Source organism: Tyto alba, unplaced genomic scaffold (genome assembly GCF_018691265.1).
Source record: "Tyto alba isolate M040663 unplaced genomic scaffold, T.alba_DEE_v4.0 Super-Scaffold_21, whole genome shotgun sequence".
NCBI lineage: Eukaryota > Metazoa > Chordata > Aves > Strigiformes > Tytonidae > Tyto > Tyto alba.
Window position 1 is genome coordinate 1441773 of NW_024881295.1, and position 17352 is coordinate 1459124.

A 17352-nucleotide genomic window follows, 5' to 3' on the forward strand; every position below is an offset into this window, starting at 1 on the left:
TGGGATGGAGGCCAAGCAGCTTGAGGGCAGATTTTAAAAGTCAGTTCAGTATCTGTGCGTGTTCACTGGTACCTACTGGGATTCTCAAGCCTTTAAAATCTTGCCCTGCTCAATTGACTGAAAGTATTTCTGTTTGGTTTTTGGCTACACAGCACATTTTTTACCATGGTCCTAATGATTGGGAGCTGTCTTGTGATCCATGTGATCTGTTTGGCTACTTCCCCAAAAGGCTAGCCCTAGCTTCCTCTGTTGTGTGCAGTTCTGCACCTCTTTCCTGTAAGGTTTGTGTTCAATCAGTCTGGCTCCCAACCTGTTCAAACCAATGTAAAGTGTCATCTTCAAAGAGGCTTTGCTCAGCCCATGTACAAATACTCTTCTCTGCGGGTGAGGCAGATCCTCCTGAGTTACATTTCTTTTGGGCAGTCAGAGCAACCTTTAGGAATCAGATGGAGAAGGCAGAACACAAGCCTGGGCTGTCTTTTGTGCAGTCCTCGAGGAAATTTGACATGCGCTACTCTGCTCTCCTTTCCCATGCGGGTCACTGCAGGGCAGAATGAGGTCTGTAATGAAGGCTTGTTATCTCATTGCACTTGGATTTCTTAACTCCAAAGTTCCTGAGCTTACCAAACTTATGATGATGATAGCAGGAGAGGGGAAGGACAGACAGATAATAATTTCATCCTGAACCCTTTTTAACCCCAAAATTATTCTTTACATCCTCTAACATAGATCTCCATTCTCTGGAGTTTGCGTTAGGACTATAAGACAGATATTCTACTGCCACTTGCAAGGGTAATAATTACCAGAGCTATTGATCCTCCTGCTGCAGACCAAGGTAAAGACAATGGCCAAAAAGAAATTTCCCTCTATGATACAACATTGTCCATCGCAGTGCATTTGCGTGGATTTTCACATAATGAAACCAGGCAGGACTCCATCAAACAGCAATAATTTGATCCAGATGTGCCAGTAACGACCTGGAACAAGAACCAGTACAGGGAAAGGAAGACCCAGGCCACATCTGTTCTGCTGCATGAGGACAGCTGCTGTTCTGGGGAACTGGTTAATGTGTTACATGCTGTTAATGGGTTGAACTTTTGGCAGCTTCCCATCATGTCACTGTCCCTGTTTCTGTCAGAGTCAAGGCCGGATTATCATAGACAACTTGATTGTCCAGGCACTCTCTGGCCCCTTTTCCTGGCATTAGCCCTGGTGGGGCCAGGAACGGAAAGATCAAAGGAGCAGGCTGGGTAGAGGGTGAACGGTTTCAGAGTTTGCATTCCCTGGTTTTAGATCCTGCCCAGAAGTGGAGGTTAGGCACACCCACTCACGTTTCCCAAACTCTAGCTCAATCTCTGGATCCCAGTTTGAAGGAAATCAAACTAATTGCTCCCGCTCTTCCATGACCAGCGCTGTGGTCAGCTCCATACAGGAAGTCCTGCCAGAAATGGAGGCCTTCCCCTTATCCTCTGCTGTTAGCCCTTCTTTTCTTTAACTACCACCTTCCTTTCTCTGTCGCCAGCTGCCCTGCCCCAAAAGAGAGACAGCTCCAGCCTGCTGGGCATCCTCCCCTCCCTCTCCCCCCCAGCACCTGGCCTTCTGCCCGGACTCAGAGCTGCTGGTTCCAGCTCCTCCGTACGGCCTCTCCATTTCCGGATGGGCCCTGGCCCCCAGCCCTTATCTCCTCCAGCCCCCGGGCTGTTTGCAGAGAGGAGTATAAAGGGGTGGACTCAGAGAGCAGAGGGGGAGTACAAGTGGCACCGGACCAGGCTGGGTGTTTGCTTGACTCCTCACGTCCTGCTCTGCACCATGGGGAAGGATGGGCTGCTCATCAAACCGAACATCTTCCTGCTTCTCCTCTTCTTCCTTCCTGGAGACACCTCGCCCACCACAGAGCCGTAAGCTGCGCGGGGAGGGGGGGTCTCTGGGCAGGCAGGAGACCTGGGTTGTAATTCCTGTGTCTGCTGCTTGGTCTCTTGTCTTCTGCCTACTTTCTCTTACCCACGAATACAGAGACTAGGGCTGGGTAAAGTGTCTTCTACAAGCAGAAACTCTAGTGCATCAGGGAGACCCAAAACGGTCTGTGAAACTGATATATCAGTAAAACTTCAGGAAGAAAAAAAAAAAGAGGAGAGATCTAGGAGAATACTTTTTGCTGCTTCAGCGAATTGACAAAATTTCAACAAAATTTTCAGCGCAAAAATGGTTCTTTTGAAAGGCAACTTTTTATAACTGTTTACACATTCAGTTTTTCTTACGAGACAGGCTTTCTTGAAAAGACAATGAAAGGCTTCATTTTGGGTTGACTACCCTACCCCCAGGTTGAAACGTCCAGGAGATGAGAGTGTTTTTTTGATTGATAATGAGAAAAAAAAAAGGAACAAATAACAGATCTGGCATAACAAGAAATGGCTTTAGTTTTTAATTAATATTTTTTCAGCTCAGCCAATGGAATGAAAATTCCCTTCACACCCAGGGTTATGTGGCACTGTAAAACTGCGACTTTTAAGGTCTCTGTGAGGGTATATTGTGCTGCACCCTTTCTTCACTGCATTTTGCCCTGTTTGTATGTGAAGGGAGAGTGATATGTGTGCCTGTGTGTACATGTATGGCAGGAGCAGCACATAAGGGGTCCTGACATCCCAGACACTTCCTCCTTTGGCTTTTCAGCAATGTCTTTTCCTCCCCATCAAAGCAAGGCTGTGCCGCAGTGCTTTCATCAGATGCAGGGTAAGCAGACAGAAGGGATGGGATCTGAGGCACCAGGGCTTTCTCCCTGCAGACCAGCTGATGGACATAATGGTATCAGAGCCTCCCCTGCTGCTAAAGGGAACACCGTACCCTACTGCTGAGCTGTTGAGGGCTCTTTCCCAGCTGCTTGCTGCTCTGGGGGTGCCTGGTGGAGGCCAGTCCTCGCCCACTCAAAAGGGAGCACTGTTGCCATTAGGTGGGTCAGGTTTGATTTCCAGATGCGGTGCTGGGTACCGGGATACCACCGGCAAGTTGCTCCTCTGGGAGGGTGGCTGCCAGGGCTCAGCAGGGACCCACACCTCGGGCTGAGACAGGGGGGGTTTGCTTCCCTGAAAACCTGACATTTACTCCAGTGTTGTTGCTTGAGATCTGGCACCACTCTGTGGCAGTTTGGGGGCTCTGCAAGAAATGAGGGTAGTGCTACGGATGGTTTGCAGTGTGTAGTCAGTGAAGTGACGTTTATTCACTGGGTACCAGCACTTGTGTGGGTCCTGAACCTGACTAACAGCGTCTTGCAAAGGTGACAAGTGACTTTCCCCCCACAGGTGTTATTCAGGGTCCCAGGAGGAAGTGCTGCTGTTATGTCAGAACCTGGAAAAACATAGCCCTTCCAGATGTTTGCACTGAGGATTTCCTGTGGTATTTTACTTTTGAGACTGGCCTCTCTGCTTTCTCCTGCTGAAGAAAATATTACAGACATGCTGGAAGTTTTGTTACACTCCAGAAAATGCACCTGTCCCCCTGTACAGTGAAGGCTGTAGTCATCAGATGATTATTTGTTCTTCCTATACAGTTCCTGTTACCTGTTCCTGCTTTTCTGACCTGTCCTTCTCCCCTCTTCCTAGGCAGTATATGGTGCTACTGCCCTTTCTGATACACACGGATTCTCCTGAGAAAGTCTGTGTTCAGCTGACCCACCTGAATGAGTCTGTGACGCTGAGTGCCACACTCGAGTATCTAGGGGAAAACAGGAGCTTGATTGATGACGTGGTGTCGGAGAAGGATGTGTTCACCTGCATCCCTTTCTCTGTGAGTACCTCATCCGTTGGGCCGATCCCTTGTGCCAGGGATAAACTGTAAGGGCACTGAGTAGTAATGGCCAGAGTAACACTGGGTAGGTATTCACTTTCCTCTTGGCCAGAGGTATGCTTACGTCTGTCCTCAACACCCTCTCACTGCTGAGATCTCCTTAGCATGCTACCTGAATGGGAAATGCTGAATCCTGGCAAGCCAGCCCCTCTCTAGGACAGGAGGAGGAGAGGCCGGGAGAAAGAAGTAGTTTTAGTATTGACACTCCTGATGGCTGTCTGGTGAACAGCTTCTTCAAATGGCTCTTCACAGCATCCTTCAACAGCTACAGATTGGCACCTGAGTGCCTTCAAATTGGGGTAGAGATTTTGGACATCAGATACTTTTTGCCTTGTGGATGTAGTATATTGAATTTATGTAAGAACATAGACCTGTAGTAGCCTGTGTCTGAAAAAGATAGTGAAGATGGAAATTCATAGCTTAAAGATAGCCCCAAGGACTATAACAAGTCGTAGGCAACTAGGAAAATTTGTCATCTGGCTCTGAGCATAGATTATGTCTTTGGCCTGAAGGCTGAAGACCTGCCCTTCAGGACACTGAACAGGTTGACATCCTTGTCTGGGTTTGTCAGACACCGGCCGAAGATTTAATTTCGTCACTTGGAGAGATGTATAGAGATCTGGCATGTCCGGTTTGGAAAAGGAAATGTTCTGTAAGGACTAGGGACATTATCTGAAAGAGAAGGGGGATTATTCCATTGCCCCGGCAAATGTCAAAAGGAAAAATACAGAAAGATTTTGGTCAGGGCAATAAGAATTTCGTAAAATTGTGTGGCAGAGCTGGGAGTTCCTTGCTGCACAATCACTGCACAGCAGTAGGAATGACTAGGGATATGGGACAAGTAAAGATCAGTCTCCTGTTCCTGATTAAAGTTCTCCTCACCTTTGTGTTGGGTCCATCAGGGTTATATTAGATGTCTTATTTCACAAAGGCCAGTTCAGTTTAGGAAGCCTTTAAAGGTGGTCAGTAACATAGTTGCCTTCTTGCTCTCCAGATTCCAAAATCAAATAGCCAGTCACCAGTCACATTTATCACCGTGACGGTGAAGGGGGCAACACTGCAGTTCAGGAGCCGCAAGTCAGTGCTGGTCAAGAATTCTGAGAGCTTGGTCTTCGTCCAGACAGACAAACCCATCTACAAGCCTGGACAGACAGGTACTGGGGAAAGGGTGGAGATCTGCATTTGAAGCAAAAATTCATACTAAAACTGTTGGACTGTGCTGGCCAGATGTCAGCTGATTCCAACAGGGGTCATAACTACAGCCTCATGGCTTATGTTTTTAATGCTTTATGTAGGAACAGTTTGGGGAACATTAAGATATATGTATGTATCTGGAGCACCTGTAAACACTCCTTCTGTCCCTGGGGAATCTGTTGTGGTCCATGCAGTTAGGGTCCGCATTAAAATCAGAGAAAGACTGGATATTTGTCCTATAGAAAACAGGGCCAACATTCAGACTAAGTAATGAAATAACTTTCAAAGTGGCAGCTGATTTTGTTCAATGAAGACAGAGAGAATTATATAAGCCATTTATTTCTTCTGGGCCACTGATTTACTAAATTTGGCCTGGACAGGAATAAATGACCTAAAAGAGGCACTGAATTCTCTACCCATCCAGAGCCAACACAAACTTGCAGCCAAGTGCTGAAATAATTTGCTTGCATTCATCCTTCCTAAGAAGTCAGTCTAGTTACAACAAAATTAGAAGACCCATGTGAATTCCAATGTAAAATGTGTACTTGCAAAGTAGACAAAGGCAACTTAAACTTTACTTTGTTCCCATTTAATGAGATTCTGATGTCGGTGATCAGTAAGATGTTCATACTGCCATGGATTTTCTGTTAACATCCTCTTATTCATGTAATTCCTTGGTAAACATGGGTAACCTTCTAGCATGACTTAACTTCCCAGCAAATGGAATTTCTTTAGAAGAGCTCTGTTCTCTGTTGTACCATTTGTTTTTGCAACTGATGTTTTCTGGTTGGTGACTGCACTGTGGAACCTCACTGTCTGCCTTTCTCCATCAGTCCTGTTTAGAATCGTCTCTCTGGATAAAGACTTCCGTCCCTTGAATGAGGTGGTAAGTATGATACCTTCTTTCCACTAGTTATTTGGCCTTAAGTCATCTATGCAGGGAAAGGAAGGAAAGAATTGTCTTTTAGGGAGAGCTCACAGTACACTGAGATAGTTGTGCAATTCCTAGGTTACCTCAGATCTTGTTAACAGGGTCTGTTCTTCAAATTTCTGTATAAGGCTCCCTTCTGCATTCTTGGAAAGGCTTGGCAAGCTGCAAATGAACGGTGCTGGTATAAGCACCTCAGCAGTGAGGAAATCTGCCATTATTGCAGTGTACACCTGCTCTTACTAGTATGGCAGATCATCCAGAGTTAGTAATTTCAGCTGACTTTTCTGCCTGAGACAAAGGGTTGCCCCTCCCCTTGATGCACCTCAAAATTCTCTGTTGCTCCATACCAGGAACTTTTTTTTCCTTATCCCACTGTGTGATCGGCTTGTTCCCTGAAACGCAGTCATAGCCCTGGTCATTTGACTGTGTTGCTTGCACTCTGTCTAAATATGCTGTTTCCTTTCTTCTTTTTTCTAGTTTCCGTTGGTGTATATCGAGGTATGTACAATTCATGTTCACATCTATTGCGCTTCAACCTGGACGGAATAACTGCCAGTTGCCTCAAGATGATTCTTGTCTGTTTTATGTATTAAGAGGTCCATTACATTAATTCAAATATACAGAGCTTTAACTCATATGGTGGCAACCATATACCATGTGCCCAGGTTGCAGCTCCTTCTATTGTCCAGCCCTGCACTCCCCACACAACTCTCCTAGTGCCCTGCACTTCTGCCCTGCAGCCTCCTGAAACACTGGGGCTGGGCCTCCCCTCACTGCTTTTGCTGGTGCTTTTTAGTCCTCGTTGCACACTCCCACTGTTCTCACAGTCTCCCTGTGATCACATTATCTGCAGGACCCAAAGAAAAACCGTCTGTACCAGTGGGCAAAGGCGGAGTTGAAGAGGGGATTAATCCAGCTGTTCTTCAACCTTACATCTGAACCTATGCAAGGGACCTACACAGTGGTGGCAGAGAAAGCCTCTGGGAAGACAGTTCGGCACCCTTTCTCTGTGGAGGAGTATGGTAAATGTCGCTGCAGTTTCAAGTTCCTTACAGCTAGTCCTGTGGGGCACAAAAGATTAATTGAACTGGGTGGTATGTCCAGCATGGCTGGAAAAATGTCTCAGTGTCCTTTCCCTCCCAAGCATCATCCCTTTCTGAGGAGTGAAAACTGAAGGTCTCGGACCACCTGTCCCCACTCCTCCTTGAGCCCCAGGCCAGGCAGGGCAGCTCTGCTGGCTGCCCACTTCATCAAGGCTTTCACCAGGAGGAGCAATGCGCTCGGGTCAGTCTGTGTTGGCAGTCACAAGCCTCACCTCCTCTCAGAGGTGATTTAAGGCCACAGCCTCGTCTCCAGTTGGCTACGCACCTGTCAAATGTCATGCTATGAGTCTGTGTCTCCCCTGCTTAAGGCCCAAAGTCCTGACTTTTTGATGTAGGCTGGGGCTTTGTCTAAATTCAGATCTTACCCTTCTTCCCCCACAAGCTAAGCCTGTAACTCGCATGATGCCTTAGTGCCTTAACCTCTCTCTGGTGCTCTCACCCCTATGCCAGTTCCATCTGCTTGGCTAGAAAATGGTATCCCAATACACACCTGCACACAGCCACAGCCAGCATAGCTTCCCACCCCAGCAAGCCAGCTGCAGGCCTTGTTACATGGTCTGATGCGGTCTGGCTCATGCAGCAGAGGTGAGTCCTGGAAAGGAGTCTGGAAGTCCTTGGACCTCTTTCAGTTGCAAGACTATTCCTGTGCCCTCTGCCCTGAACCCCTCCTTGTTCTCCCAAGACAGTCAACATCCACTTCCCTTCTTGCAGCTGGGTTTGGATGTGATGTCACCCTGTGCTAAGTCATCAGGGAAGCGATGGGGTCTTCCTATTTTGCAAATTGGTAAGATCTACATGCTTTTTGGAAATGCAGAGACCAGACTGCAGTCCCAGCTCTGTATTTTTGTGGGAGACCTCTCTTGACTTAACTCTCTATTTTACTGTATGCTACCGCTGTGGGACTGATAACCCATGTGTTATTTAAGAAGCTTCTGTGTTTTAATAGCTGGTGTAATAATCCTGTCTTCATACCTGGCACAGTGGTCAGCTGAGTGCCTGTGGTTTTCACTGACTTCAATGGGATGTGCAGGTGACAGAAGCCTCTAAAATCTGATCATTTAGAAGCAAAAGGGTTTCAGGTCATTTGTATGAATAGCCTTTGAGCAGCCTTCATGTCTCATTCTTATGCTTTTCCCACCACATAGACTGTTTTCCTTTGGTTCTGCTGCAGTGCTGCCAAAATTTGAAGTAACAGTGAAGATGCCCAAGGTGATCACCATTCTTGATGAGAAGCTGACGGTGACAGTTTGTGGTCTGTGAGTGTCACTCTTTCAAGTCCTTTTTGGTTTCAGGTTTTTCTTCAGCTGCTGCTGAAAGTCCAGCTGGGAGATTGAGATATGATACTTCACTACATTTCTCAATCACTTTGGGGTCCCAGGGCCAAACAGACTATATCTACCATTAGACAAAAGGCAACATTTTTTGCTTGGGGCAATTTGTATGTAACATGTAGAAATATATTCTTCTGGTTTTTGGGAGGATTTTTTTTTTGCATATTTTTTGAGTCATAGAGGATTTCAGACCAGCTACAGTGCTAGGGAAAAGGTCTTCAGTTTAGTTTGCCTAGGAGTTATGTTCTAACTGTGGCTTCTGCTTGTCATTGCCAAGAGGAAACTGTAAATGTTGCAGCTTCCCTGTTTCCTTTGGGCCACCTCATTCGATTCTGCATAGCAATGTTCCAAGCACCCTGAAGGGAAAGCCACAGCTTGGGCTGAAGAAGGAGCCAGAAGACCCAGCGCACATACATACACAAACCGGTTCCATCAGAATTGGGTGGTGGGGCAGACACTTGCAACATGGTCTCCAAGATGAGGGGGTAGTCTTAAATAAATCAGCATTAATAATGAATTCTGAAGACCTGTGTGTTATTCCCAGGGATGCAATCAGAACTATAAAATTCAGTGCTCCTGCCCCCATTGCCAAGCTTGATCCTGAAATGTTACCAAATTCCTTTCTGTTTTTTATTTCCTGTGATGACCCTGCTGTATCCTGGAGGCAGCTCTAGGGAAGAGTCCTCGCTCCACTGTGGGTGAGCTAATAATTTTTCTCCATCCCTCTTACATTCCCAATGGTTCTGTTTTTCTTTCAATCCTCCTTGCTGGTAGATACACCTTTGGGAAGCCTGTTCCTGGCCTCGTGAGCTTTCGTGTCTGCCGCAAGTTTGAACATGCAGCCACTGCCTGCTATGGCGAAGAGGCTAGAGCAGTGTGTGATGAGTTCTCTGGACAGGTGAGTCATGATTACTCTTGTGGGTAGAGTGACAGGAGAAAGTGTGGTTTATTGAGCATGCCTTGTAAACACAGGCTTGCTTTGAGTATGTACAAGCATAGTGTGAAGAGGGGAGAGACTCCATGTATTCTAGGGAAGCCTGAGAAGGAGAGAAGATTGGGTGCAAGAGGAAATGTGAAAGGTTAAAATAGGGGGAATGTCTGTGCAGTAAGAAAAATGCGTGTAAAGGCAAGAGTCTGTAAAGGCACTACAGTTATGGGCTTCTCTTCCAGTTCAGAGCAATGCACAGTGATGGATTCATTATGTTGGATAAACATTATATAAATGAGAGTATGATGGTCTTGTTTGTTTTTCCACCAACAGACAGACAACTATGGCTGCATTTCTGAAGTGGTAAAGACCAAGTTATTCCAGCTCAAGAGAAGTGGATATGAGAATAAGCTCCACGTGGAGGCTAAGATTAAAGAGGAGGAGACAGGTATGAATTATCTGGACCAAAGAGCTGTGTAATAAGCCCAGGAGAGACCGACCAGCAGAGGGGCCTGCCAAGTAGGAATGAGAGAGAAAAGCAGACTCTTGCTTTTCTGGAATCCTAAAGTTTTCCTACCTGGAGGCCAGGAGCATCAACAATCAACAAAATTGCTTGTCCCGCAAAGGAGGATTGGCCTGGAGTAAAAGCAATTCTGATCAGACAGGGGCAAACTAACTCTTCATGCTTCTTCCTGCAGGAGTGGAGTTGACTGGAACAAGCTTCTCTGAGATCACAACCACCATTAGCAGAATCACCTTTGAGCACTCAGACTCCCACTACAAACCTGGAATCCCCTTCTTTGGGCAGGTAGGGAAACCATGAGAATGGAATGCTGTGGGTGCCAAACAATCATATTACTGAACCTCCTGGACAGATACATGCCCCCTCCTCTGCAAGGATGCTGGACCTCAGTGCTGCTAACCCCCGTGGGCCTCTTCTCCTCTTCAGGCTCTCAAACTAGGGAGCAGCAGCTGAGAGCACATTCCTCATTCTGCTTATCCCTCTGTTCTTGCACTTCGTCCTCTCCAGTCAAGTAAAATTCTGCCTTTCCAGTTACCTGTTTAATAGGAGGCCTAAGGGTTGTGAACGCATGCCAATCTTCACATCCACTCCTCTGTCCCAGAGGTGGAGATAAGAAAGGGCCAGAGAAATCAGATTCAGAGAGTTTGCAGCACTGTCTGAAAGAGATAGGTGATGCACATGTAAAGTGTAGTGGAGGCTTCCTTGTCTGACATGAGCCCAACATCCTTAGCTTGGTGGTCTATCAGTCTGCTCACACGACAAGCATTCCTCCCCTTCAATACTGTACTGTTTTTGCTCTTCCAGGTAAAACTAGTGGATGGGTCTGGTGCTCCAATTGCCAATGAAACTGTGAAAATTTCTTTCCAAGGAGGCCAGGAAACCAACTACACAACAAATGAAGAGGGCAGGGCATGGTTTGCCCTGAACACTTCCATGTTGCACTTCGATTCTGTTGGAATTAGGGTGAGTGCTGCAAGCAGAGGAGGTGATGAAGTGATCCACAGGGCTGGAAGGGGAGTAGCTGATGTTTCTACTATATGTGCAAAAGCACTTAGTTTCTTGTTCTTGGTTGGTTGTGCCAACCTTGACACCAGTGTGATGGAAACAGTCGTATAGCAAACGAGGGTGCCATGTCGCAACTGCCCTTAGCTTGTAAGTATTTGATTTCTGCTTGGCCATAGCAATATAGGGTTAGAAGGAACATCAGGAGATCATAATAGTCCATTCTGCTCCAAGGGATCACCAGCTCTACCCAGATAAATCTGTTTCAAGGGTGGGTCTAAGTCCCATAGTGGAGTGCTGCTAGTGCTTTGCTGCCTTTTCAATTCAATGATTTCCCAAATATCTCATCTCAGTATCCTTTGTGGTCAGTTAAGGCAATCTGCATATCTCAGGATTTAATTTAGCATTCTGAGTTTCTAAGTGGTTCTTTTTTTTTTTTTTTTTTTTTTAAATTTTTATTTTTCCTGTTTCCTGCCATAAAGAGAAAAAGAGTATGAAACACTCACAGAAATTCTCTCCCTGCTGTGGAATTTGTTTATCTGGGAAAAATAAGTGCTGCTGAGCATCCTTTTGCTACTGGAAAACGTAGTATGTCTGTAATATGCACATTTTGTAATATCTCATCCTGGAATAGGGCAGATTGTCTAGAATTATATTTACTCTTCTCCTTACAATTCTCCTCTCACAGATTAAAACCATTAAAAATTATCCAGAAGTTACCACTAGGTGCTTGAAGTTTTCAGAATTTTGCAGGGTAAAGAAAAGTCAAGAATTCCCGAGTATAGTGAGAAAGATAAGGAAATAAGGGCACGTGAGGCACATGAAATGCTGAAGTCACAACCTTCTAAATGTGAGATATCTTCTCCTTGCTCTCATTTTATTGAAGACCTGGCGTCTCTCAGCTCATAAACTTCTATTCAATTTAGGTTTTTAATACTTAGGTGGAGACTTTTCCTCCTTTTCTATAGCATCCTTAGCTTGATCTTGGCACTGGTAATCTCCAAACTGAACAGCACTATCCCTTCTCCAGTGCCAATTAATAAGAAAAAAAATGAAAATCATCTTCTTTTCTCTTTAAACTAACAGGATATTAGAGAGGGCAAGGTGTTGGGGTAAAGAGCCCTTGAGGTGATACTCATAGTAAATAAACAACTGATACGATTCACCTTGTTTGAGACAACTGCCAGCTTCTCCAGGAGTGAGATCATTCCTGATGATTTGTTAAGGATACCACTGCCCTGTCTTGCATCTTCCAAACTCACGAGGTTTTTTTTTTGTACATTACCTTGTTGCTTAAATACAAAAAATACCAAACCTTTAATACTAGGTCATGAATTTCAGCTCCAGTTCAGCCACCTGTGTTTCAGGATCTATGTGTGTATTTTCTCCTTTTCCAGGCAACACATAAAGCACACCCCTACTGCTATGACCGTTCCTGGGTTGTTCCATATTACGAAGAAGGCTATCTCCATCTAAAGCGCTTTTACTCTCCTAGTAAGAGCTTCCTCAAAATTGAGCCCAAGTCTGAGACACTAAGCTGCGGCTCCTCCGCGGAGGTCCGGGTACACTATATCTTTACCCCAGAGGCCATAGGAGAGCAGAAAAAAATCGTTTTCTACTACCTGGTAAGATTGTATCTGCCATACAGTGAGGTTGTATTTGTAGGGGGGCTGGAGACGGAAATTGTGGTTTGTGGCAGCAGGCTTTAAACACTTTCCCGTCATCCTTCATCTGTTCTTTTCCCACGAAAAGGAGGGTCTGGGTTAAGAACAGAAGAGTAAGGGTGTCCCAGTGCCCCCTTCTACAGGGAGGCAGAGAGCAGCTGAGCAGGGTGTGAGCAGCTCAGCAGACACACAACTCGGTTTCTCTCCTCTCAGGTTCCCCCTCTTTAAGGTTTGGCTCATGCATAATCTCAATCACAGCAGGCTTTCTCCTTCCACTCAGGTAATGGCCAAGGGAATCATTAAGCAGGCTGGCACCCACATTCTGGATTTGGACCATGAAAGTGGTGAGTTCTTCTCCTCTGTCAAGTTGTCACTGTCCTGGGAGGCTAGGCCACTGTGGCAGACATATAGGCTGCTTCCATATAAATGCAGGGATCCACATCTCCATATCCCGCAAGATGTGGGAAGAGTTTGAGATTTCTTTTCTCTGTCTTTATTTAAGCTTTGCTCTAATCCCCTGTGCCAGCTGTCTGTCTTCTGACACTGCATTTCTGGGGATCTAGTGCTCCTAGGAGACACAGACAGATGATCTGTTTTTAGAAGCTGAACCAAAATTCATCATGCTTACGCACTGGAAAGCAGGACTTGAAACAGGCCTTTTCAGTCAGACAGTGAGACTTAAGCACCTTTGTGAGCATCAGTTCATCCCACTTGGATGCCTGGAGTTTCATCATGGCTAGGATGAAGTTCAGCATGCAGTCAAACCTAGAATTTTGACTGCTGCAAGAGCAGGTTTACTGTACCTTAACTTTTTGCCTTTTTTTTTTGTTTGCTAGCCAATGGATCCTTCTTGCTACAGCTGCCTGTACAAGCTGATACTGCTCCAGTGGCCCAAGTGCTTGTCTACACCACTGCCCCCAGCAGGGAGGTGATTGCTGATTCAACCAAGTTCAATGTAGAAAAGTGTTTCAGCAATAAGGTAAGTGTCCACTTCTCAAGGGAGGAGCCATCAGACTGCAGCATGGTCAAGCTCATTTATTTAGATTTAGTCTGGCTATGCTCATTTTCTTAGATTTACTAACACTGGACAAGCCACCTATCAATTGTTCTAGGTAACTTCATGGCTTATTGGTTTGTGCTAGGTTGGAGGAGATCAACTGTTGGAAAAAAGGTGCTAGCAGGGACTACACTGATAAAACACCTCTTAACAAACAGTCGCAGCCACTGACCTCACAGGTGGTCCTGGGTAAGAAAAATGGGACCAGATGTCTTATGTCATACTGCAACACATGTATTTCACTCCTTTTCACACAAACTCATTCCAGCAATGAGGTGGATGCTTCTGGGGTCACAGAGAAAAAATAAAACACACACAGCCCCAGTCCAGTGGGCAAAGCTAATACTTGTCAGATCTTTCAACTGCCGTACATTTCATCCTGTCATTTTGATTTCTGTTGTCTGTAAATGGAGTTAACCTTGCCAGAACCTGCTAAGGAATGCACAGTGGTGCTTCAGTAGCAATGGTGAGACTGAAAGAGTGCAGAAAAATAGTGTCTTCTTTCTGTGAGCATGTGGACCATTGTTCTCTTACCGCTCCACATATTGCCTATGCAGAAGAGCAGATTGATGTATGAGCTGCCCTAAGAAGAGAACAACCTTAAAAATTCAGAATAGTAGACAGGACACTGCTAAAGACAGTCCCTTGTCCTGCTAAGACCCAAGCTAAATGAGTTCTTGAGACTTGTGTCACGGTAGGAGCTCAGTCACCTAAATTTCATTAATATATTGAAGGTCATAGTTTGCACTGCATTAAGGTCTGGGTGCAAGCCAAGTGCCAAGTGATTTATATGCTTAGATATGTGCTTTAATTCCTCTCTGAAAGCATCCTGAATTCAAAGCTGTTTTCAGATGGGATAGGACAGACTTTGGGCTATCTTTACACCAGTAGCAACTTTGCCACAGCCCTTTTTCTGCCATTTCCTCAAGAATATTGTTTTTGCAGTCTCAAGATTATGAGTCCACCCTGGGAGAGTTGGGGAGTGTCAGCAGAAGGCATGCTGTGGTCTGGCTGGGACATGAGGGAGACTGGCAGCTGATTCTGCTTTGTCAGGCAACATGTTTACTCTGAGGATGCTTTTGTCATTGCATGTTAGGGGAGGTTTTGTACTGCTGAGGAGAGGGAAGATTTATGCAGGTCAGCCAATTTACTACAAAATCACTTGAGATGGTGATGACAGCTTCTGCTAGCAAGACCTTCCAGGGCAGAGGTTGGTAGGGGGGTTGTTTGAGTTCTGAGCTAGGTTTCAGAAAAGGCACAAAAATCTGGCAGGCCTCCACCAACAGGCCAGTTCTTCAGAATCATTACAAGCCAGTAGATACTGCAGTATTGCTCCAGGGCATCACTGCTTCGCATGCTACCAAAGAATCTGCCAAGCAAGGTCTTTTCAAGCTTGTTTTATCTCCACATACAATATCTGGGTGCAGTACAGAGACTGGACCTGGTTCAAGACCATGCCCAGCTGGCTGAACTGATCTAGCCACTATGTGAGATCATCTCATCACATTCAGAGTGGCCATAAACCCCAAAACTGCCTTTAAAGTTTTATGAGCAGTTGTGATGCTTCAAGTTGCCAAGAACTGTTAGTGTTTATTCCTCTTGTGCTGCAGGGAGGAAACCCAGCTCTGCAGTAGCACAGAATGAGTGTGTGTGTGTGTGTGTGTGTGTGTGTGTACGCATATGTGGGCTTTGTAAGGTTGGGACTGATGTACTCAACTGGAGGGAAAAGTCCTTCAAGGGTAGGGCGTCTGTGATGCAGCTTCTCCTGTGGCTACAGGTGGACTTGAGCTTCTCTGCTTCTGAAGGCCTGCCCTCCTCTGATACTCACTTGCTGTTCAGAGCCTCTCCGAACTCCCTCTGCGCTGTCCGTGCTGTGGACAAGAGCGTTCTCCTCATGAAGCCAGAAGCTGACCTGTCGCCCAGCTCTGTAAGTGCTTAGTCTGTGGAGCAAGTCGGAGTCTGGTCAGAGCGAGTGCAGCCCAGTGCTGGAGCAGAAACACTGAACAGTCCCTCTTGTTAGTGCTGACACAGGGAAGCTTCCCTGTGCTGTTTCTCATCTTCTCCCAGTGTGCAAAAAGATGAGAACTGAACAGCAGCTGTTTCTTAGGGGGTTAGTGTGACTGTAGGGATGGCAACTAGGAAGCTCTTTCAAGGGGATGGCTTCTCTTGGCCAGAGCCAAAACACTGTTGTGTTTGATGACCATTTTTTGGTTATTCTCTCCAGCCATGGATTAATTTTCTTGGAGTAACGTCTGGAAGTGTCAGTTTATTCCCCTCATGCCAAGCAGCAAACAACAGTCCCTGAGTAGAGCCAAAGTACTTCAGATGGGCTGACCAGTGGAATTTGTTATATATTTGAGCCATCATAACCAGAGTAACATGCTGTCCATAACAAAAGAGGCAGTATCTCCAAATTTGAATGTCTTTTTTGACTCCCAAATTTCCATTGCTCCCACCACAGGGAGGAGCTTGGCAATGTGGATGTATGTGCAGGTGACGGGACTGTTATGGTGCTTGCATCCAATTCCCTCAGTTGTGTTTTGTGACAGTGGACACTGAAAATGCCAAATACCCTGGCTCTTTCTGCCTAGGTGTATAGCTTGCTGCCAGTGAAGGAACTGCATGACTACCACTATGGTCCAGACATGCTCTTAGAGGAGCCCCTGGAGAATTGCGTCCCCTTGAGGAAGATAGTTCTGAATGGGATCACCTATTCTCCAGTAGTGGAGATGAACGAAGAGGACACTTACAGCATCCTAAAGGTATGGCCCTCTTGCATGGTTAGAGAGTGGGAGAAGGACTGAGAATGCTTAAGCCTTCTGTGGCATGATGCAATGTAACAAGGGAAGGGTTTGTGAATCTGAATGACCCGACACTAATTTTAATCCAGAGGCAAGTTCAGTGAGAGTCATAAGGTTCACCTGTCTTGCCAGCTTTGCTTCCCACTTGGTGAAAAAGGGATCAGTCTCAATGTTTTCTTACAGGAAAAGCTCTGAGGTTGACTTCAAATTATGTTCTAATGAGAGGTAAATAATCCTGTACCATTAAAATTGCCCCAAATAAATCAATAGGTCCTTGAGCTGAATCATAGCCACATACATTTCCTTCCAGAAAGAAAACTCTGTATCTACTCCCTGGCTCATCCTGACCCCTAGGCTGGAATTGGACAGGAACTGGTGCCCTGGAAAGAGAAGGGATCTATCCTTTGGTCTCTCTGAGCCACCCAGGCACCCAGCCCCAATGTTGGGGGGATCATCTAAAGGTTCAACCCACAGACAGTAACAGCTCCTCCTTTTGAGGTGGTAAAATACCAGTGTTAGGTCTGCTGTGTAAACCTCAACAGGAATCAGTAACAAAAAAACATGTTGGGTTTCTCTTCCATAGGAAATGGGTTTAAAGGTTTTCACAAATACCAAGGTGAGGAAACCTTGGTATTGCAGCACTGAGAATTACATGCCTGCAGCAGCCCGCCTTGTATCATCTCCAGTCATGTCTGCAACACCTATGCATGCAATGAGGACAAGCGGTAAAGGAAATGGGTTTTGTTATCACCTCTGTTCTGAACAGAGATCCTGTCTGTATTTTGGGGTGAATACTTAAACAAGAGCTGGGGTTGGGAAATGAACCCTTTGAAGTAGTACTGAATTGGTGAGTTCACAGATTTCAGCTTCTGCATGAGTGTGGAGCTTATCTCTTTTGCTGGGTTGTGAAGGTCTACAGACAAGCTTTGATAACTCCACATGAGAAATCAGCAGAACCAGGTAGTTTTCAAAGACTCT

The 17352-nt window shown here is 45.8% G+C and overlaps 1 protein-coding gene across 1 annotated transcript in view; it reads left to right on the forward strand.

Annotated features, from left to right (window-relative positions):
* The first annotated feature begins 1649 nt into the window (after positions 1–1649).
* LOC104367175 (alpha-2-macroglobulin) overlaps positions 1650–17352 on the forward strand; it is a 30645-nt gene continuing 14942 nt past the window's right edge. The window contains exons 1-17 of the mRNA XM_042795390.1: positions 1650–1898; positions 3597–3780; positions 4835–4994; positions 5868–5920; positions 6443–6463; positions 6819–6987; positions 8240–8324; positions 9174–9297; positions 9661–9775; positions 10026–10135; positions 10655–10813; positions 12250–12477; positions 12797–12860; positions 13353–13495; positions 15351–15500; positions 16165–16335; positions 16958–17099. Of these exons, the coding sequence (XP_042651324.1) occupies positions 1657–1898; positions 3597–3780; positions 4835–4994; positions 5868–5920; positions 6443–6463; positions 6819–6987; positions 8240–8324; positions 9174–9297; positions 9661–9775; positions 10026–10135; positions 10655–10813; positions 12250–12477; positions 12797–12860; positions 13353–13495; positions 15351–15500; positions 16165–16335; positions 16958–17099 (2320 nt within the window). The 5' untranslated portion in view covers positions 1650–1656. The remainder of the gene's footprint in view (positions 1899–3596; positions 3781–4834; positions 4995–5867; positions 5921–6442; positions 6464–6818; positions 6988–8239; positions 8325–9173; positions 9298–9660; positions 9776–10025; positions 10136–10654; positions 10814–12249; positions 12478–12796; positions 12861–13352; positions 13496–15350; positions 15501–16164; positions 16336–16957; positions 17100–17352) is intronic.